At 40.0% G+C, this 22,136-nt stretch overlaps 2 protein-coding genes across 3 annotated transcripts in view; one reads left to right on the forward strand and one right to left on the reverse strand.

The window, feature by feature from the left end:
- Positions 1-10,941, reverse strand: EXOSC8 (exosome component 8). Its single transcript, XM_074914112.1, has 11 exons — positions 10,869-10,941; positions 8,952-8,988; positions 7,851-7,914; positions 6,059-6,132; positions 5,439-5,484; positions 4,309-4,414; positions 4,176-4,221; positions 3,830-3,926; positions 2,638-2,758; positions 558-664; positions 1-139 (listed from the first exon to the last, which is right to left on the reverse strand). Exons 1-11 carry the CDS (start codon positions 10,883-10,885, stop codon positions 24-26), a joined length of 831 nt encoding a protein of 276 aa, XP_074770213.1. The 5' UTR covers positions 10,886-10,941; the 3' UTR covers positions 1-23.
- Positions 10,875-22,136, forward strand: part of ALG5 (ALG5 dolichyl-phosphate beta-glucosyltransferase) — a 22,173-nt gene continuing 10,911 nt past the window's right edge. Inside the window, exons 1-8 of one of the 2 annotated variants that reach the window (XM_074914090.1) lie at positions 10,875-11,198; positions 12,105-12,276; positions 13,533-13,579; positions 14,250-14,318; positions 15,537-15,629; positions 17,167-17,280; positions 18,551-18,610; positions 21,766-21,917. In XM_074914090.1, coding sequence (XP_074770191.1) covers positions 10,884-11,198; positions 12,105-12,276; positions 13,533-13,579; positions 14,250-14,318; positions 15,537-15,629; positions 17,167-17,280; positions 18,551-18,610; positions 21,766-21,917 — 1,022 coding nt within the window. In that variant the 5' untranslated portion in view covers positions 10,875-10,883. The remainder of the gene's footprint in view (positions 11,199-12,104; positions 12,277-13,532; positions 13,580-14,249; positions 14,319-15,536; positions 15,630-17,166; positions 17,281-18,550; positions 18,611-21,765; positions 21,918-22,136) is intronic. The other variant, XM_074914100.1, reaches the window with a different exon arrangement.

Genomic DNA, 22,136 nt, shown 5'->3' on the forward strand with positions numbered 1-22,136 from the left:
TTTGAAAAGATTTCTCCTTTTGTTCACTTGGGCTTTATACTTTTTATTACTTTGTCTATCAGCTTCTTGACTTCTTTGTGTCTTGTAATTGCTCTGGTGATACAGTCCTGAAGCTTGGCTCCTGTAAGAGGACTTCCACCTAAAAATTAGAGGGAACAATGATTTTTTTATTTATACTTCAATTATGTATCTCTACATGTGTTTTACAAACGAGTATTAATACTGCAATTCCTATGACCAACAGTTTTCACCTGGGAAGCATATGGCTTTCCCAACTCTAGCCTCAGGCAAAGAAACCAGAAACAAACTAAAGGTATAAGAGGAAATGTGCTCAAAATCTGTCCTTTGCTGTATGTAGGTCAAACTGTGACTTCTTTTTGAATTTCAGTCATGCCACCTTTTTGAAAATGAATTTGAAGAGCAAGTAATAAGTAAGTACTCAGAGTATCTGTTACCATAAAGCACCCACATTTTACAGAGAAAAGTAGGTACATAACATCTAGATCAAGAAAAGATTATCACCTCCCTAGGTTCCTGTGTAATAAACTTGGAAGTACCTGGTTTATGGACAGAACACAGCCTGCCTTCATCATCGGTTACAACAGTTACTGTTCCAGTTGCTAAGTCTTCTTCTTCAGCAGTTGGGTCAACAATGAGTAATGTGCTTGTGAAAGACAAACACAGGGAGATGTGTCAGTAGATGTTGCTCTGTTAACATTATTGCAAAATACACATAACTTAATAATTTTTACTGTAGTCTTACAAAATACTTGTAGGTGGATTTAGTACTTGAGCACCAATTTAAAAAAACAAAAAATGTGGGTGATTCCACATATTTAAGTGCATATGTCTGTTAAAACAGTAGCTGCTGACAATATAGCTTTATGCCTCAGTTTCACAGAGTTATGACAACTGTGTATTGCAGGAAAATGCCATTTGTAGTATACAGTCACTTATTTCATAGTTATGCAAAGACAATAGCATTGGTTTTAGGTGTAGGCTCCATTAGTCTCTACCAGACCTTAAGGGAAAACTACTGTCCAATGGCAAATCCACAAAAGTAGTTCTCAGTTTCTCATCAGAGAATTCGTAACACCACTCAGACTGGGAATAATTGAGAAATTGATTTACTGGGTTCCTTAAGGCAGCCAAAATAAGCTGTCATATATCGCATGATATATGACACATCATTAAAAGTGATTAAATAGTTATTTTTGAACCATTTAGTAAGTTAAAAATAGAGCAGAGGATCTAAACTGTAAGGCAACTTTGCACAACAAGGAAACTTGAACATAAAAAACCTCAAACAACTACTGTTTCAGCCTTAAGTTTCTTTAAAAAATAAAGTCTCTACCATTACAAACATTTGGCTGAAGAGCAGGTATCATGACAGAAAAGACTAGATGAAGTTTTCATGAAGCCTCAGTTTACACTGGTATTGATGTAAATCAAACTCAATTTAGCATCTGTAGTACACCTAGGCTAAGGGATGTTTATGACAAGTTTGGGGTGGAAGTCCTAGAGCAAGGCTGGAGGAGCTGATGACACAGAAATAGAAGATTAACAGACTTCTTCAATTTGAACTTGTATGCGATGAATTATTAAAGGTTTTCTGGGTAATTTAAAACTTTGCCAATAGTTTCAGATGGCCATTTAATAGCAGTAGTTGTACAAAAGCTTAAGTCCTTAGCTATGCCACTCAAAAACACTGCTTTATGAATTCTGCCCCATGCATTGTGCAGCATCAGCCCTTTGCATGGCACAGGGATCCAGCACACAGGGAGGGTTTGATGCATCAGACTTACTATTTATGTACATGTTGACCACAGGAGAAGCCATGAGCTGCACAGTGCTCTGCACCACTGCTCCTTGCCCACGGACACACTAACCCTCAACCCGAGAGTTTTAATTTTTCAAGGAGGGCTTTTATGCAGAAAAGTGTCTCTGGAAACCAGAGTATGTAAAACATCATTTAGAGCGCTGTGTCAACCGCTGTAGAAAAATAGCTTTTTTTTATTAAACCAGAATTTAAAAAAAAAAATGAAAAAATCGACCAACCAACCTGCACACGTAGGCATACAGCCCCTCAATATTTAGTTTTAGGAGCTAAAGGCAGACTTAGATAACTGGTTTGATGCAGCAGTTTCACTGAAGGAAGCAAAGCCAAACACTGTCACTAAAAGCTTTCTTCCAAAGGCAACTTTTTTGTCTGCTGGTATGTACATGTGATTTGTGTGCAAATAATATCCTACTGACAACTGTCTGCCTATCATGCGATCCAAACTCTCACGTTCAACCTACATCAAACTTCAGACCCACAAGAACTCGTATTAAAGCAAATAACAGAAGCACTCTAAAGTCCTGATAACTTTCTGATTTGATTCACTTTGGTAGTCACTTGGTCAACATCTGAGCTTAGTGTTCCCCCCACTCCATTACATATTTGAATGAAAGGGCCTATTAATCATTTCTGCAAATACAGATCAATGTGCCATAAACAGCACTGCCTGAGACTGCGTGCTCTCCACTAGCAGAACTGCGTAAGAACTGCAGAAACACCACTGGTAGCATCCTCTGTCTTACACTGCTTTTACATGCACAGTTGTTTTCATAAGTACAAAACAGTTACAAACTTACTCATCAAATATAGCAAATGATGTGGCAACTGGATGCTGTCTGATAACCAAAGGATTCTTCTGTTTTAAATTGACTTCTGATAAACCAGTTTCTTCATTTATAGTAACTGATGGCAATTGTACTGAGGAGATGAAAAAATGACAATGGTGTAATATTAAACGCTGCTGGGTTTAGTCATCCTAGAGATGTCCAAGACTACTGAAATATTTAAGCTGTTCTTTTAAGCCACTGAAAATTGATCAGAATAGAGTTTTGGCTACATTACTGCTGTTCTACACAAAAAAAAAAATCTTGAATTCAAGGAAGGTATTTAGCTTGGAACTACCCATTCAAGGAAGTATTTAATTTTCCTTCTCAAGGTAACACTCTTCCTTACACAGAAGCATCTTCTGCTTCCAAAACACCATACAATTACAATACTTTAGTCAGATTTAACAAAAAGTTTTTTCTCCAAAAAGCCTACTGTACATAGAAAAATCAGGAACATAGTCTCAGCTCATGAATTTTATATATCTGTAGAAACAGTGCAATCTGATCTTCGGATAACTTGCTCTGACAACTCCATACAGTGTTGGAGATAGGGAAATCAAGAGCAAAGTAGCTATAGGAATTCAACGGCGAGCAATTCACAGTTAGAAAAGGAGGCCTTGCTGTAAGGTTCCCTTTATACTCTCTCCTACGTGCATTTATAAGCCACATACCTGTGAATAATCAATCCATGTTACATGCATAAAAACACGTTTTTTTCAAACTATAATGCATTACACCAGGAATATTCTGCTGTGACAGAATATTGTGTAAGCAAAGCCCCCAACAACTTATTCTGATTACACAAAATATATAAATAAGGTAAGATCCCGATCTAGACATTAAAGTTCTTTATGGCCACTGCTGAAAGATACACATCTCTGAGACAGAACAACAGATGGCAGAATAGCCATTAGTCTTGTAAGAGAGCAGTAGCACGCATTAAAAGAAAAAAAATCCTGCTCCCCAGGTGTTACACATCTATGGCATCCATACCATCATTTCCACTTTGTATTTGCATTTCAGTAATTTAGCATCCCCATGACAGGAAACAAGCAGTCTTAAGGAACTGTGAACCAGTTATTTATTCATCATGGCTCAAAACTAACATATTTCTCGAAGCAACACTAATCAGATTGTGTCTCTTCCTCTAGAGAAGACTTACCGTTTTTTAATGCTGCTAACAAAGCAAAGGCACTGGCATCCAAAATGTTTCCATCATAGTCCAAACATATGATATCGCAGTATAACACCCAAGCAAGCTATCAAAAAAGGTTTGCACGTGAGATATTATAGCAGCTAAGTAAATGGTGCATCATCTAAGAAAATGCTGGCCACAAGAACAAAGACACTTATTTCTATTATTCGATTTTTACACTTCGGATGTAAAGCTATGAAGACTAAAGAGCAAAAACAACAACAAAACACCCTATAACCCCAAATACCTTCTTTAATGTTTCAACACTGTGATCTTGTTAGCATGTCCCACTTCATTTTGAGATACAACTTACCTTGCCACTCGCAATACATAAGTCTTCTTTTGCTATTATCTGTGAACTAAAATAAAATGAGAGAGTAAACCAGGAAATAGAAAATTGTCGTGCAGGGTTGTTCGTGTTTTAAAGGCACTAAAATGGTTCTTACTTTTCAATCACATCTGCAATGAACTGGCTTGCTGCTTGAGCTTCTTCACCAGGTGGTCCAGAACGAAACCTTGTTGAACAGAGTGATGGCAGTTCTACATTTGGAACTAGGCAGCAAGAATCATTAGTCATAAACTAAAGAAAGCAGGCACTGGGATATCAAAAATAGAAATAAGACAATACACACTCTTAATACCATTTCATGTACTTCAAATGAAAGGCAAGCCCAAGAATTTTTCAATCTAGCCTTCCTACTTCTCCCCTCAAAAATAATGTTATGCATGAGTTTGTATTAAAAGAACTTACAGTTTCTGAGTACATATTCCATGGAGAAGCACATACTCCTAAATACCCTTTTCTGTTTGTGATCCTGCTATGAATATCATGAGCCCACATAAACTCTTTGTTAAGTGTTAAGCATTCTTAAGTAGATCGAGAAAGAACAGCATTTCAGCCCACTGCCCAACTTGACTGGCATGCTATCTGCTGTTCATCAATATTAAAATCGGATGCTTCAGACTTGAAGCAAAAAGTGTATAAATATTTGTGAAAAACACCTAAGCATAATCAAATTCACTGAAAACAACATACTTTAGAGATGCCTTATAAAAAGGGGATTTAGTGTAAGCTCACAGTTCCATGGAATTTATATTTTTCAAAAGAAACTCCAAAGAGGAGTGAGGATGTACCCCTGAGACTTCTACAGTTCTCTGAGAAATAAACAGGGTTTATTTTAAGAGTTAAATGTTTTGCCTACTGGAACATCAAGACGAAGTTAGTGTGCTTTTGCACAACCTTCCATGCCACAATCTTTTATGGATGAACTACCTTCTCTCTCTTAACATAGATACTTCCCCCTGCTGCAGGTTTGTTTTCAGCCTAGCCTGGAATCAGCAATAGGAAGGCAGCTTTATATGGGAATCTCACAAGCAGTGAAGGGGACGTTCTGAAATTTCTGAAGTACCACCGCCTATATGTCAATTTGGAAATTGATTTTAAGGAAAGTAATACAATTCTACCCAAATTCATTCTTTTAAGAAGTCTTCTTAACACACTCAATCTCTCCCATCATTATAGCCTTTTATTGAAAACAGTATGAAATCTGAGTAAGTTTCATACTGAAAAGCTTACCAATATAACCCTTATTAGCAGAATCTACTGCAGGTGCAGCAAGTTCCTGCAGGAAAAAATAAAAAAAAGAAAAAGAAAGAGCTGGATTTTGTACAAAGAAATTTTCCAGTTATTCTATATACAAGTGGTCATTTTCTTGCCAGTTATCATTACAATGAGATTTGCAAGAGTAATTTTTAATCAGTCCCTGTCTGTAATTTTTTTACAGGAAAACTCAATAGAGAGACATGCAGTGATGTGTCTCAGTTCATGGCAAGCCAGCAGTAAAGTTGAGGCTACAAGGCACTTAATAGTCCATCCAACTACTTACCGACACACTTATTGATCAATATTCAGTAACTCCTCAATTATATAGCTTTTATCTAGAAATAACGAGGACTTTATTTTTGCATATATCTTTCTCCATACACAATATACACCACAAAAATACTTGTTTGCAGATTATACAGGCAGGACTAGACAATTAAATTATATATTAACTTTCACATCTGAGAGTAACTCAGGTGAAAGACTGTAACCGTGTCTGACTGGCATACTATTGTAGCTCTACAGGAGGTTCATTCAAAACACAAATGCACAAGTTCACCTAACAGCTAGATTAAAATAAAAACCAACCATACCGCTTTAACTCCACAAATCACCGTAGTATTTCCTAACTTCACCAGGGCAGAACCATCTGCAGTTGTAATTGAACCTGAAGAGAGAAAGTGCCGTTCACTAAAATCTGTCTTTCCATTCAAGGGGCCTTAATTACATCCACCTTCACAAAGTGTTTACTTTTCATCATTTTATACTAAACACAGGCTAAGCAAAGCCTTGATGAATTCAGGGTGGGAACAGAATCTCTGTATTAAACAGTCAATCACACAGAATCACACAGAAAGGTTGGGGTTGGAAGGGACCACCGGAGGTCATCTGGCCCAACCCCCCTGCTCAAGCAGGACCACCTAGAGCCCACTGCCCAGGACTGTGTCCAGACAGCTTTTGAATATCTCCAAGGATGGATACTCCACAACTTCTCTGGGCAGCCTGTGCCCGTGCTTGGTCACCCTCACAGTAAGAAAGTGTTTCCTGGTGTTCACTGGCAACCTCCTGTGTTAAGTTTGTGCCCACTGGCTTATGTCCTGTCACTGGGCTCCACTGAATAGAGCCTGGCTCTGTCTTCTTTACACCTTCCTCTTAGGTATTTATATACATTGATAAGATGCCCCCTCAGCCTTCTCTTCTCCAGGCTGAACACTCTCAGCTCTCTCAGCCTTTCCTCACAGGAGAGACGCTCCAGTCCCATCATCATCTCCACAGCCCTTCATTGGACTCTCACCACTATGTCCATGTCTCTCTTGTACTGGGGAGCCCAGGACTGGACACAGCACCCCAGGTGTGCCCTCACCAGTGCTGAGCAGAGAGGAAGGATCATCTCCCTCATCCTGCTGCCAGTGCTTTGTCTAACGCAGCCCAGGGTAACATTGGCCACCTTTGCCACAAGGGCATGTTGCTGGCTCACGTTCAACCTTGTGTCCACCAGGACTCCCAAGTCATTTTCTGCCAAGCTGCTTTCCAGCTGGGTGCTCCCCAGCATGTACTGGTGCCTCAAGTTGTTCCTCCCCAGGTGTAGGACTTCATGCTTCTCTTTGTTGAACATGATGAGGTTCCTGTCAGACCATTTCTCCAGCCTGTTAAGGCCCCTCTGGACAGCAGCATGACCCTCTGGCAAACCAGCCACCCCTCCCAGTTTGGTGTCACCTGCAAACTTGCTGAGGGTATCCTGCGCCCCATCATCCAGATGTTGAAAAGGACTGGACCCAGTACTGATCCCTGGCTTACTCTTTTAAACCAGAAATCATAGATGGCTACTGTAAGACCACCTGGCTGAGTAACAATCAGAAATTATTCTATGCTGGTATGCTAACCTGTATTTTACTTTTAGAAATCACGAGGTGTAAGAAAGGCATGTAAGGTGCTGCTGCTCGCTGCATAAGAAGTATCTTGCCTCTGCTTGAGACAGTTGCTCATCAAACTTAGAAGAAAGCAGAAGCCAGAAGGGCACCAAGTTTACACTGGTCTGTATATGCCTAGACACTGCCTTCAGCATCTATAACATATGCTACCTGATCCTAGAAAGAGATAAGCTCCCATGACCACCTAAATTGTGCTGTGCACACTAGCCCAGGAACAGAACTGAGTAACTACACTGTGCACACCAGCCCAGAAGCAGAACTGAACAACAGTGCTCCAGTATATTACCATGCCACGCATTCTTTTTAATGCTTTTTGAAACTGTAAATAGAAATCCTTCCTCTTTCTTCTTTCAAAATGCAAGAACAAAAAAAAAAAACCTGATTAGCAAGTCACTGTTATGATCTGAGATTAATAACACCTCCCCCGTTACCATTATTCCAAATAATCACTTGCCTATGTTGACAGTGGTTGCCCGGAATTCACCTAACTCCCTTCCATCAGGTCGACAGTTCTCTTTCTAAATAAAAATTAGAAAATTCAAATTAGAAAATATATTTTATTAAATAACACACCAGTATATATGCTATAGAAGTTCATATTAAATAGTATTCTCTTCTGTTTAGCAGAAATACGCAGCTACAAAAATTCTAGCCAGTTTTTCATCAACTGATATATAGTTTGTGGTTGTAGGCCTTCAGAAAACCTATTTTTTTATTATAATATTTTTGGAAAATAAATATAACAATAGATTGATTGTCTCAAGGGTAAGTACTACAGGCTAGATTGAGAATGTCATACAAGAATGCTCACCAATACATTATAGTGAGAGTCTCTACCTGTTTACATTGTTTCGATTTTGTAGGCAATTCCCCCCCCTACATCCCCACCTAGTGGAGCACTTAATGTTAGTGAACGACAGAAAAAAACAAAACAAAGCAAACATCCGCCCAAAAAACCCTCAGTGTTCCAATACCATCCCTCACAAGCTGTACAATACCTGAACCATAAATTAGAAAGCACCAATTCACCATCATGTTAGATCTGAATGATTATCTGTCGCGATTTCAAGCTTCTCAAAAGTAAAGACTGTTGATCTAATTATGAGAACCAAAACTGATTGTGACAATACTGGACCCACTTCTAAGTCGATATACCAATATATATATGGTTTTCCTTCATAGTTACGGTGAGCATGGTTACAGCAATATTCTCTATTATTTATTTTTAATAGCATCTAAAAGCCTGGTCTGACATGATTTTGTATTAGACACAAGCTGGCATTACCATCTTGGTCAAATACTGCGTTCTTTTTGAGGCCAACAGAAGCCATTTACTCAAGCTGAACAAGGACACAACCTGTTGCAGCATCAATGTCCAAGACATATGGAAAAACATATTCTGTAGAGTTTTTTACCATTTTTCCCCTGCTCAGTTGAGTTTTTTGGTTTTCCCTTATAGTTTCAGGTTTCCATACAGACGAATTAGAAAATCAGAAGCAAGCAAGAAAAAATTGATCACAAGTAATTTATAGACACGTTATCATCTTTTACTTACCAAAAATCTTCTGTAATATTCCAATGGCTCCACCGTTCTAAAACAAAAAGACAAGTTTGCATGCAAGCTCCCAAGTAAGAAAGAGATAGCAAAAAAAGATAAAGAAGCACTAACTTACAACAACAAATAATCTGAGAATGAAGATGACTGGCAAAGCTGCTTAGCAGTAAGGTTACAGAAAGATGATCTAAACCCATCTAAGAAAAAGATGTTTTCCCACATTCACTTCCTAAATGCTTCCTCCTTACAAGGAACCTGCCTCCACATACACCTAATAAAAATTACCAGCGTTCACCTCAATAATCTTGACTATTAGTTTTAATTCAAAAGGAGTGTTTATTGAGACAAGGGTGTAGATCATGTCTGAAGACATGCAGAAAGGGTAATTTTATTACAGTGTTTGAAATATTTGTTAGTTCAAGGATTGCATTCAGATGTCCACAGCGACTTAAAACAATTTTACAGTCTTGAAACTTTAGTTTTTCTTAGAATTTTAAAGAAAATATAAAATTTTAAAATATGCTTCATACAGTGCTTGAAAAAATACTTATTATTAATTATATACTACTAACAGCATTTATGTATTAGTATTTTAAGTAGGGAACATTAAAAAAGAAATCTCGTAAGTGTTGTTAATATTTGAACAAAGCCTTTTCAGTTTTGTTACAATAAACACTTTGGGACAGGGGGAGGATAACTGGAAAAGGCAAGTTTTCCAAACGCGAACACATAGAGATATCACAATTCATGATGGCAAGCATGAATTAACCCATGTGGGTTCCCTGTACGTTGCTCCTGTACTACTGTTTTTTAATGCCAGCACATGGGCCGTTCTCTTCCACATGATGTAAAAGCACTCGCTAAACCTTATTTCATACATTTAAGCCATAAATCTGGAAGAAGCAAGGACACTGGAACAGGCTGCCCAGAGAAGCTGTGGCTGCCCCCTCCCTGGCAGTGTTCAGGGCCAGGTTGGACGGGGCTTTGAGCAACCTGGTCTAGTGGAAGGTGTCCCTGCCCATGGCAGGGGGGTTGGAACTAGATGATCTTTAAGGTCCCTTCCAACCCAAACCATTCTGTGATGCTAGAAGTAACAGTATAAATGGGAAGCCACTAAACTCCCTACTGTTTTAAGCTCCTCATCGTTCTGCCTGTACCTCTTCCCTTGGACAGAGAAAGCCGCCCTCCCCCACTTCTAATTCCCCAGCGACCACGGGACAGATCAGGCCGGCGGGGTCGCTGTGAGGTCCAACCCCTCACCCAAATAAGGTCCCCACAGGGCAAACACACTGCTCACGGCCTCGGGCAACTGCGCCGTCTCTGAGGATGAAGATGCCACAGCCTCCCTGGCTGACCAACCTTCACCACGACTTCCCTCCCAGGTATCAGCTCGGGACCACGAGCCGTTGGGTAGCTCAAGGCCGCACCGCTCTCTGCGCCCAGCCGTGCCTTTTTAAGCCCGAACAAACGCCGCTCGCTCAGCGCCCCGGCAGCTCCCCGCCGACATCTTTCCCGTCCCGGGCTGGCCCAAAGCGCAGCCGCACCCCAGGTGCCCAGCGCCGTGGGTGCCCAGAGGGAAGCTCCACGGGAAAACCCCGACACCCACCCGCGGCCCGCCGCCGGTAACGCGGGGTCACCCCGGCCAGCGCCCACCGCAGACCGGGCGGCGGGCGGCTCTGCCGTGCGGATCACGCGGCAGCGGGAAACGGCACCGCCAGGAAAACGATCGCGGCCCTCCAGGCGCACGCGGGGCCGCGGCGGCCCCGGGGTAAAGCCCCCAGCGGCCGCCGGGGCGGCGCTGCCTCGGCGCTCAGGAGCGGCCAGAGGGGCGCCCGCCCGCCCCCGGGGACGAGGAGCGGGCGGGACCCCCCGGCACCGCGCAAGCGGGGGACGACAGCCGCCAGGCCCGTCGCTTACTTGAAAGCCGTCGCCATGGCGGCGCCGCTGCCGTCCCGGATGTGCTGCCGCCTTGTGACCCGGCCGGCCGGAAGCCTGAGCGGCGGCGGCGGCGCGGGCGGCCCCAACCGCCGGGGGGCGCCGGCGGCTGCCAGCGGCCCTCACCGGCCCTCACCGGCCGGAGCGGCCCCTCTTGGCTGCGGAGCACTCGCTTCCGCGTCGCTGTCGCTGCGCGGTAGGGCGCCGCCCGCCGCTGCCTTCCGCCGGCTTCCGCGGGCTATGGCGCTGCCGCTGGCCCTGCCCGGAGCCGCGGCGGTGCTGGCGGCCCTGGCCGCCCTCCTCCTCCTTCTGGTGAGAGCCGCGCCGCGGCCACCGCGGCCCCGGGGGCCCTCCAGGGCGGGGGCAGTACGCGGGGCCGCCGTGTCCCCGCCCTCGCAGCGCGGGGCAGCCGGGCCCGCCGAGGGGGTCGGCGGCCCGCAGCGGGCCCTGGGGCCGGCCGGGCGGGCAGGGGCGGCCGGGCTGCCGGCACCGCGGGTCGCGCCTGCCTCCGTTTGTGCCGCAGCTGGCGGGGCTGTGCTTGTGCGTGGTTTTATGCGGGGAATGGGTTTTCACCAGGCGTGGGGTCAAACGTCTTGCACACGAAATAAAAATGGGGCGTTTCGTGCATCCTGTAAAATGTCCCGGTAACGCGCTTTCACGGTAACCTCATGGCAGTCCTGTATGTTTTGGAGTGACTGAAATACCGTGGCAAGTTGGAGAAGTTTGACATCTGGAAAGCGAAATTTCGGGGCCCATCAACAGTACCACGTCCATGGTGTTCTCAAGTACTCCAAAAACCAAGTTCTGTAGATTGAGTTTAGCCATGCTTAACAATGATCAGAGCCTCACATTTGCCAGCACATACGGCTGACTGGTCATGAGTAGTGCCGTTAGTTTCAGTGGCTCAGTGCAGGATCAGAGGTAGCACCAGCCTGCGTGGTAGACATCACTTGGGGAAGGAGCGGTGGGGCTTGGACCACAACTTTGGAGGCATCTACGTGCTTCGCAGTTGGAAACAACAAGAAGCCAGTGGTGCTGCCAGTGGTCAGAGTAGGTGAAATGGTGTAATCAAATGGCATGAGAAGGGTTTGGTCCTGTGTGCTTTGGTCAGTGGATAAAGTATTGACATGGTTGGTTGTTCCTTCTAGCACATTCAGCAGCTAGATAAACGATTAATAGAATGCTCAACAATTTTTCTGATTTCTTTTTTGTCAATAGATTTGTATGATTGCTCATGTAACTGCCAGAAGAATGCCAGCCCTTCACCGACATGAAGAAGAGAAATTCTTCGTAAATGCTGAAGGCAGGAAAGAATCTGTACCAAGCATACATGATCCCCCTACAAGGGAACTCTCTGTTGTTGTGCCTTCATACAATGAGGAAAACCGGTGTAAGATTTTTCTTGTTTTGCGAAAAGGAATAAAATCTATCTGTTATTACTCTAGTAATGCAGAGGTCAGTTTATGTTAGCAGTAGATTCTGGCAGGCCAGATTATGTATCTGATTTTGGACACAGTTTCCAGAAAACAGTCCAAGTACATTGAGTTTCAAAATTAAGACACTATGTAACTTGATTTCTGCTGCTAAAAATAGCATGGGTCACTTGTAAGAATCCTCTTTATTTTAATAAAATCTAGGAGAATGGCTGCTCATTGCCCCTGTAAATGCTGTAAGGCAAGAAGTAGAAAAATACTTTTAAAATTAATTTGAGAGCTTCCCACTCTGTAAACAAGAGCAGCAGCTTCAACAAACAGGAAAAAGGATGATCTCATGGCTTTGTTTGACTTGGCCATATATATGAGTACCTGATGCAAAAAAGTGAAGGCTTTCAGATGTGATAGAAATAATCAAGCTCTAAAGCTGTATTTCATGTTGACATGGTAGCACACATTGTCATTCCTTTTCTTGTGAGTAAAAATACTGAGCTGTTTGGGATTCCGTTAAGAGAGGTGTTGACAGTTAAAGTATATCTTTAATACAAGGTAGGTCTGGCCCTTCCTCATGTTCAAGGCATTCTTCAGTCCTGGTTCTCATACACCTGTTTTCATTAAGCAAGGACTTAATATACTTCCTTGGATTTTCATTCAGCTGTCTCTCTCTTTGGAGATCAGTCACCTGAGATGTGCTCAGGGATGAACATAGACTGCAAACACAACTGTAAGGTTGAATGTCTTTCTAATCTGCAGATAAATCAGCTGCAAAGGTAGTGCCTGTTTGTTGGCTGAAGCATCGTGGCCAGCAGCCTGCATAAGAGAAGGCCTTGTTGCCTTCTGTGTCAGCTTGCTTGGATAGATATAAGTCAGTGCTGGTTTGCAGGGTCAGTCATGGAGAATTATTTTTGTTGTTGTTGTTCTAATATTGTGTAGGGAATTACATAGTTCAAAATGAAAAGTTTTTTCTTATCTTCAGAAGAAATGTCTTTATCCTGTCTTACACGTGTGATTTTCTTCAGTGTTCTTTTTGCATTCAGAAGGGACAGGACTTAGAGTTGCAGGTGCTAAGTTTGTTTACTGAAAGTAGTGTGGTATGAAAGAGGTAATTTGCTCAGCTTTGCTTTGTGGTTGTTTTCAGCTTGCTTGTGCAGGTGCTTTTTGGTGAATTGCCTGTTATAATCTACTAATTTTCCCTCTTCCACTTCTTCTTTAGTACCTCTTATGATGCATGAAGCTTTGGATTATCTAGAAAAAAGACAGGTATTTTCATTTTGCATTCAAAATTCATTATTTTTCTCTGTGTTATGTAAAATAAGTCCGTGATCTATTCAATTTGTTATTTTGGTATATGTTAAAAAAGTATTACTTAGCCACTTAGAAGTAACACTCCTGTGTCTTACCAGTTATTTTTAGATTGACTGCTGGAAGGTATTTTTAAATTAAGTAAAAATTTAATATACTACTACATGATGAAAAATCTTTGTATGCATATCTCTCCAAGACAGAGATTAAGGATTAACCATACATTTAGCTTTCTAAACCAGATCCTGGTCTGTTCCAACAAGTTTCTTAAGCATCTGTTTTTCATTAGGATTTTTATTCTGGGTAAGAAGACCATTGTGAAGGTTTGAGGATTTTATTTTGTTTGGGTTTTCTTGATGTTGTTCTAACCTTTCATCTTTTCCAACTAAATTGATTTTTCAGTTCTACATAGTAGCTGAGGAAAACTGACAAGCTGATGTAATGGAAGGCATATCAAATGTGGAAAAATAATTATACTATCTTAACAAATTTACTGTATCGTTGGTGTATGTTGGCAGCCATGAATGAGTTAAAAACTGCTAGGGAGAAAAGAATGCTGATATTTGTAAGACCCACTACCTACTTAAGAAGTTGGATTAAATGCATTATTTCTGGTTTTATTTTCAAGAAACAAGATCCTTCATTCACTTATGAAGTAATAGTTGTTGATGATGGTAGTAAAGATCAAACTACAAAGGTAAGAAAAAGAAGTGTCTTACCAAGTAATTGGAGGTATGGATTTTTTACTGCATTTGTAACAGTGGTTTGCATTCAAATTTGTTACTTTAAGTAGCTGACAATTAAAATTCATGTTTCTGAATACTTCCTGTCATTGTTCTGTATGCCTTACGGATGTCACATACACACATGCACACACATATAATTCTTTTGCAAATACTAATGTTCTTGATAGGTGGGGCTGTGACAGCCATTTTCCTGCAGCTGAGATTCTAAAAATTCTGACCTTAACTTCAGAATTTTCTTATTAAATACTCTACATGTGCATAGTGATGTGAATATGAATTTGAGGCAGCTAAAAAGCCTTTTAAAATAGATGATTTATACTGTGATTGACAGAGCATTTAACATGTATAGCTCTTTCCCATACCTCTCATGGCATTGTTCATATAAAAATCCCAATGCCAGAAGTAGTATTTTCAAAATAGTACTGCATTCTTCTGCTTTGACTTTGATGTATGTCACTGGAAAGGAAGGCTGGCCAGCTTGAGGGTTTTTTTACTACTGCTTGGAAGATGTTTGAGTTAGCTGTTAAAATGAATGTCACTTTTTCACTTATTTCCTTTAAGCTTGTCCATTAAGGATTCCTTGTATATATATTTTTTGACTGCTTTGCATACCTTCTGGCATAATTTCTAACTGAGAACACTGTGACCATGGGCCTCTGGACTTACAAGGGCTTGAGACAAACTCTAGAAAAAATTAGAGGAGAAAAGTCATGCTTTTTCTTCTCCACAACATGGAACAGATCACTGTGAATTTTGTTTAAAACTACACATAGCAGCAAGATGATTGAGAAATGAGTAACAGTAGTAGAAAACTGGTTTTCTTTGATTAACTATTGGTGTTGTATAAAAGGTCCATAATTGTATGATATAAATCACATTACTATTGAGTTTTTTGGACTGGGTGGGTGAATGGGGTTTAGAATTGCTTGGGTTTGGAATATCCTGTTCTTATTGAACATGACTAGGTTGTCAGTCTTCTTGTGTTGACTGTGAACTGGTTTTTATTTTTCCAAACAGACTCCAGCAAACACTGGAAATGTATTTGTGCTGACTGAAGTGGTTATAGCTCTGTGCTATTTTTTTTTTTTTTTTAAAAGAGGGTGAGCAAATGTAAACTTCTACCTTGATTCCTGGTTTTGTTTTATGCTGGTTTTTTGTGTGTCTATCAGGTTGCAATGAAGTACTGCAAGAAATATGGAAGCGACAAAGTGCGAGTGCTTTCTTTGGTAAAAAATCGAGGGAAAGGAGGAGCAGTCAGGATGGTAATTGATACTTTCATCTCCTTCTCTGTCTGAACTACCTGTGCCCAAATACATCGATTGACATTTTGAATTCAATACATTAACATAATTATCAGAAAACTGAGTACAGGTTCTATAAATTAAGGCAAAAACTGTTTTCAAAATAAGCATATGTTAGATCTTGGAAACAGTATTTTCTTGCCAGGAAGATCAGTAGCAAAGATTTTATTTTATATGAGAATTCAAAAGAAAAAAAGTTGACTTGAATTTCATGTTCCTTTTAGTTCCACTTAGAAATAGACGTGTTTAAAAAAAACAACCAAACAAAAAAAAATCCCACCTTTTCAGATTAAAGTGAAGTTTTTGTGAAGAAAGTACAGCTAAAATTGCAAACCTTGCTTTCCGGGTCATAGTTGTGGTTTTAAAAATGTCAAAAGAACTCTCTCATCCAGGAAAATTTGTGTTTGTTGAAGCCCACTGCTGTCACCCACACTCAATAGTAGAACCAGAACAATTTATGCTTTAACATGCTAATTTTCACATAGATATTATAATAAAATCATAATGTTCTAAAAATAAAGTAACTGTTACACACTTAGAAAGAACATTTTTTCCTAAGATGAATGACACTTTACTTTTATAAAAAAGGGTAGTGTCATTTATGGGTTATCAGTGACTGTCTTTATATTTTAAGCTCTATCTTTAGTACGTCCATTTAACTTTTTTTTATGAAATGTGAGGAACTATAGCAAATGGAGAGAACATTAAATTAGAACATATAGAGCTTTTGTAAGACATATCATTTCCAAGTTATTCCAAGAGAGGGAGAGTGATTCTCTGTGTGATATATTTTTGCACTGCAGAGTGTAGAGTGGATATATATACCACTGGTTCTTTGTCAGGTTTTTCCAAAATTGCATGTGCTTGGTTATGACAGTACTTTTGGCAAACCCACTGCTAAAATTGTTTTTCTGTCTGGACCCCTTGAAAAATTGCCAAGATGTCTGATGAAGAATATGGCAAAACAAGCTGTGCGACTTGTGTATCAGAAATGTTTTGCAGTGACTTAAGACTTTTTCTCAAAACTAATTTAAGATTCTCTCTTGAATTCTCTTGAAAAAGTGTTAGGAAATAATAGCACTGCATCCTCCTTTCCATAGCTCAGATAACAAAGAAAAGCTGTCCAGTGCAGTGGCAACTGCTAATCACTGCTTCATTGTGCTCCTCTGTAAAGCCACTGTAGCAACTTGTCTCTTGAGATTTTGGTTTGTAAAGCTTTTAGTTTGCAAGCTTCTCTGAAGAGAGATTGTTAACCTTTCGTGTTCATGCGTTGTCTGTCACTGTGGGACACTGCTCAGTGTGTGAAGTCTCTAGATGCTATGACTATAAATTGATAAGTTGTTGTTAGTAGCAGAATATTAAGACTCATCTGTTGCGTTGCATCTTTGAGATACCACTGTTCTTGTTAATGCATTAGGTTTTTGGAGTGCCTTGAAGCTAATTTAAGACAAATACCGATTTCAAGGGTATTGATTTTTATTGACTGTTTTGATTGCAGGGTGTCTTTAGTTCTCGGGGGAAAAAGATTCTTATGGCTGATGCAGATGGAGCTACAAAATTTGCAGATATTGAAAAAGTAGAAGAAGGTCTAAAAAATCTTCAGCCCTGGCCTGTGAGTATAAATTTTCGTGTGTTTAGTTTAATACACATGCATACAGATTGATTTTTATCATTCTCTTCAACTTGAGTTTTTTGACATCTGGTTGAAGATTAGATGTGAATTTAGGAGCTGCAAGAATGATCTGTCAGAAGGTAGCTTCCACAGAGTTCTTACGTCCTTTGCGTTCACTGTGCCTATTTCAATGCAGTACATAATGTTTTATTTACCACTCTTCCTTTGAGGTTGTTCCACTCTGTATAAATACCATGTGTTGCCTAGTCAGTTAAAAACCAATTTTTTCTCAGTTAACTGTTTTGTGTTTTCTTTTTATCTGATGTCATCCTATGTACCTTTAAGGTTGCGTCTTAATTTCACCCTATTTTATAGTGGTTCTCTTTTTTTCAGAGTTGTTGGTTTAATGACAGTATTTGGAAGAACTTTTATTGTAAATAAAAATTCAAAAACCTGTGGAACAAGAGCTCTTTCCTGCATATTCATTCTCTTTCAGGTGCTTGACTTGAAAGAGCTGAGTCTTGTTCTCTGCTTGCGTGCAGATGAGTATTTTCCCAAGGCACTGCTAGGGGTGTGCCCATGCAAAGGGCCGCAGTCTGGCAGTGCCGGACCCCCGGTGCAGGAGCTGCCGGGATGGTGTTTCCTCCCCTGACGCTCTCCACTACCAAGGCATAACAACAGCAGCTGCTGGGTTTCCAGCATCAGTCCCACACTCTCAAATATAGTCAATTTTAGAGATTGACTCTGAGACATAGTAGCGTGAGAATGATCTTAAACCTTTTGTTTTGATCATGTTTTTTTATTTAATTTGAGATTATTTTTTTGGCTGCTACCGTGGCATTTGTTTTGTTTGAAAGTATATCAGTGCAACAAACAAGTACTTTATTCTGTTACCCTTCCACAGTACAATATTTAGGGAAAACATACACTTTAACATTACGTGCCTAGGATGAATGCTTATCTGTGCTGTTTGACACATTTACTGTATGCATAACTCAGAGGAGCAATGTAAGTTAAACCGGACCTGAATAAGTTGCAGCAATTTGTATGTGTGTACCATATGCAAAATGTAGTAAAGTTTAGATGATCTGTTAATTGTAGAAAAGACTGATTTTAGCCTCAGAATCTAACAGTAGAAAAAAGGCATCTACAGGAAGCAGAAAAGTATACTGCTTTGAAGTTTTTTATTATACAGTTCGCAACACAAGATTTCACTGATTCAGAAAATGTCAGTTTAAGTAATAACTCTTTAATTTGTATCCCTGTGCAGAACCAGATGGCTATTTCCTGTGGTTCTAGAGCTCATCTGGAGAAGGACTCGATAGCAAAGGTTTGTTTCCATTTCCTGCTGTGTATTAATACTCAAATACTCCCATTATTTGATTCCACTCTACAGATTTTACAATTAAATTACCAATGTTTGTAAAAGAATGAAAGCTAAAAAATAGGAAAAACTTGTCATAAGTGTAGCATGTGCTCCATCATATACAGAGGGTGTGTTCTAGATTTCAGGCACTTTCAACTGGTTTCAGTTAGTTTTCCAATTTATGGATTTAATTTTCTTAGTTGAGAACATCTTACAAGCAGAGCTTCTAATCTCTGACCGAATTGTTAGCTAGTAACCAGTACTAGGGTTGGAGTGGAAGGCGACTGATGAGTTAATTTTTATTGATTCTCTTCCAGTGCGTGAGCTTGATCTACAGATCTTGAAACCTGTTTAAAATGAGTTAGGGATAATTAGCAGTAAACTGTTTGAAGAGTATCTCAATTTGTGGGAAAGTACTGTAATTTTTCTGCATTACTCATAGTAAAATTTTTGAGTTTTGAACACACGGACAGTACTGTTCTGTGTGTGGCTTTTGTGGAATAAACAGTGATGCATGGGCGCACAGTCTTATCTTGCATCTGGTTTTCTGATGTCTTGGCAGACAGTAGTTGACAAAGCACAGGCATGGAACTTGTATTGCAACAGACACATTGCTGGACTAATTTTTTCAGCATGATTGGATACGCTTGTCATGTTGAATGTCTTCAAGAGTAAGCTTTGTTTACACTGAGTTTAATACTTGAAATTATTCTAAAATGTATACACAATTACTAAAATAGTTACAAAACTTCAAAAGAAGTTAACACTGGAAATGTTCAGCCCCTGGTGGATCTTTAATATTTTTCTTCTGGTTTATCAGGTAGTATTGGAGGGCTCACTGGAAAGAGTTCTTGTAAATACTGCTGCATGTATGTTAGCATCCTCACGAAGAAAAAAAAAAAAAAAAAAAAAAAAAGCAAGACAACAAAATCTTCATTATCAAAAATTAAGATAAATCTTTGACATGGTACTTGCATGCTTGTAGCACAGTATATGCCGTTTTCAGTTGTTTGTTATCTGTGCAGCCAGTGTATCTTGGAAATGTTGCTACTACATGCAGCTGATAAACTTGAGCGCAAAAAAATGCTTCACTGTGTGGACAGGTACAGAGTATAGATAAACTTTCTTCATTGCATTCATATTTCTTTTAATCTTTGAAGGTTTTGCTACATGAAGGAGAGAAATTGTAACAGGACTTTACCTTTTAATGCAAAAGTACAATTTTTAGGATGTGTCCACCCTTTGCTTCCTATTTCTTCCCATATTTCTGACTTTTTTGGTAAAGCAGTCACCAACTGGTTAGGTAGCACTGCTCGGTTTGAAATATGTAGCCCATTTTATCACCTGCCTGTCCCTAGACTGGAAAGGAAAGACTGCCTTTACCGCATTGGGAAGAGACTGTTGTGTAGTGCAATAGGTATAAAAAAAATTACAGAACATCTTTGAGAAGCTGGGATTTCTCTCTGGGCTTAGTGACATGCAAAACAGTAGAATGAAGAAGCCGGATAGGATTTATTAAGACCAGAATTTCATTCTTAAATTCAGTCTCAAGACATCAAGAATTCTGTTGTGCCTCTATAATTTTTAATGTGCTATAATTAATCCATAGCATGACATGTATAAATAGTCATAGGAGTCATTAACATAACCTAGGAACTTCTCTTTGTGAATTAAGTGTACAGTTTCACTGGCTGACATTCATGCAGCCTCTTAGGGCTTCGCTTTTGGGAGCAGTAACCTTGTGTTCTTGGTCACATAGTGGTTCACCTTCACCCAAAGAGCCAAAGAATCCTCACCAGACCCACCATTAACCTAGGGCTAGAGCACTTTGAGAGTCACAAGCAATGAATTTGAATTTACTTAAGCCAAAGGCTATTACGTAATAAGTTGAGCATCTTCTCATTTTTCAAGTGAGGTTTGAAATTGTTAGCTTTAAAGGCATCTCTTATCACCCAGAGATGCTTACCAGTTAAATTGTTGGCTCATAAAGATTTTTTGCATTGTATTTGGCTTGCAGTCTTAGATACAATCACTTAAATTGAGCTTAAGACCAGCAGTGAGTTTAGAAGCAATTTGTGGATTGGGTTTCTAATTGTTTAGGAGCTGTCTTGAATAAAAGACTAGGAGGGACCTCTGGAAACCCAGAGTCCAGCCTCTGGATTCCATGGACTGTATGATTTATCATGTCAAGAACTACATTTGTGAAAGCAAAAGAATAAAAGAGGTGACTCTGTACCTTTGCTGGAAATATAAAATGAAATATTATCTTACACAGCAGCTGTTACTTTGATCCTGTTTTTACTTGATCCATCATATACTGCAAAAAAGTGCATTCTCTAATTGTATTTCCCTTAAGTGCCTTAACACGGCATGTGCAAACTCTGGAGATCATTCAGTCTTGAATGAAAGAAGTGGTTGACGAACAACAAGAGATCCTCCCATTTGGGGTTTTTTATAATATAAAACATTTTTTAAAAATTTTTTGTCAGAGTAGCAGCTGGCACCTGTTCATTTTTTAGGGTGCATTCTTAGGAATAGCAGTCTTTATGCAGTCCTGCTGCCTTATTCTCCATTGTTTGTCCTGGTAACTTTTGAATTTGTTGGTCCTGTTCAACCAAATTTTAGGAAAACAAGAAGAGTAGGTAGAGGGAAAAAATAGCTTGGAAGTGTCCAGTGGAGTAGAGCATGTAGCATGGCATCCCCTTCCTCCTTCACTCTCCTTTTCCTGGGGGTATTCTCAGAGAATCACACAGGAGATACTATGGCTGTCCCACTCATTAATTGAAATCCAGGCGCAGGTTCCTGCTCCACTTCAGTCATTATCCAGACTGAAAAGCTGCTCTGAATTAGGGAAGGCAGAAAAAAGACCTTGGACTTCTCATATCCTAGAACAACATCCTAACCATGTGGTTGAGTGGCAGGTCTTTCCTTTTCAGCTGTAATTTTGTTTCACTGTAATAAATGAAAAGTTCTGGGTTTATTCTGGTGCAAAACAAAAACATTTTACAAACTTTGAAAACTGTAAAGAAACAGGATTATTGTCCTGTAATCCAGCTCTGTTCAAACACTTCACTCATCATTTGAATGAAACAATCTAACTTCTTACTTTTTGTCCACAGCGCTCTTACTTTCGAACTCTTCTTATGTATGGGTTCCACTTCCTTGTATGGTTTCTCTGTGTCAAAGAAATCAGGGACACGCAGTGTGGATTTAAACTGTTAACCAGAGAAGCTGCCTCACGGACCTTCTCAACTCTTCATATAGAACGCTGGTAAACTCTTTCTTTTTTTGTTGTGGTGGTGTTTGGGTTTTTTTCTGATTAAACGTATTTGAAAATGTAACTTCAGTATTGCAGGTGCAGTCTTAGCTTATTTTCTTGGTAGAATGTTTCATGAGAGAACTATTGATAGATCTCATTGATGTAAGACAGTAGAAAATGATGCATAGTCTTTGAATTACTTCAGAGCTCTCTTTCATTATAATTTAGCTA

Source organism: Athene noctua, chromosome 1, assembly GCF_965140245.1.
Source record: "Athene noctua chromosome 1, bAthNoc1.hap1.1, whole genome shotgun sequence".
Taxonomy (NCBI): Eukaryota; Metazoa; Chordata; class Aves; order Strigiformes; family Strigidae; genus Athene; species Athene noctua.

Bases quoted from the DNA above. Each gene is read 5' to 3' on its own strand.
- EXOSC8 (XM_074914112.1), bottom strand. The intron at 4,415-5,438 runs GTAAGCTTTTCA...CTTGCTGCCTAG, and splicing joins TGCTAATAAGGGTTATATTG to TTCCAAATGTAGAACTGCCA. The intron at 2,759-3,829 runs GTAAGTCTTCTC...TCATCTCCTCAG, and splicing joins GTTAGCAGCATTAAAAAACG to TACAATTGCCATCAGTTACT.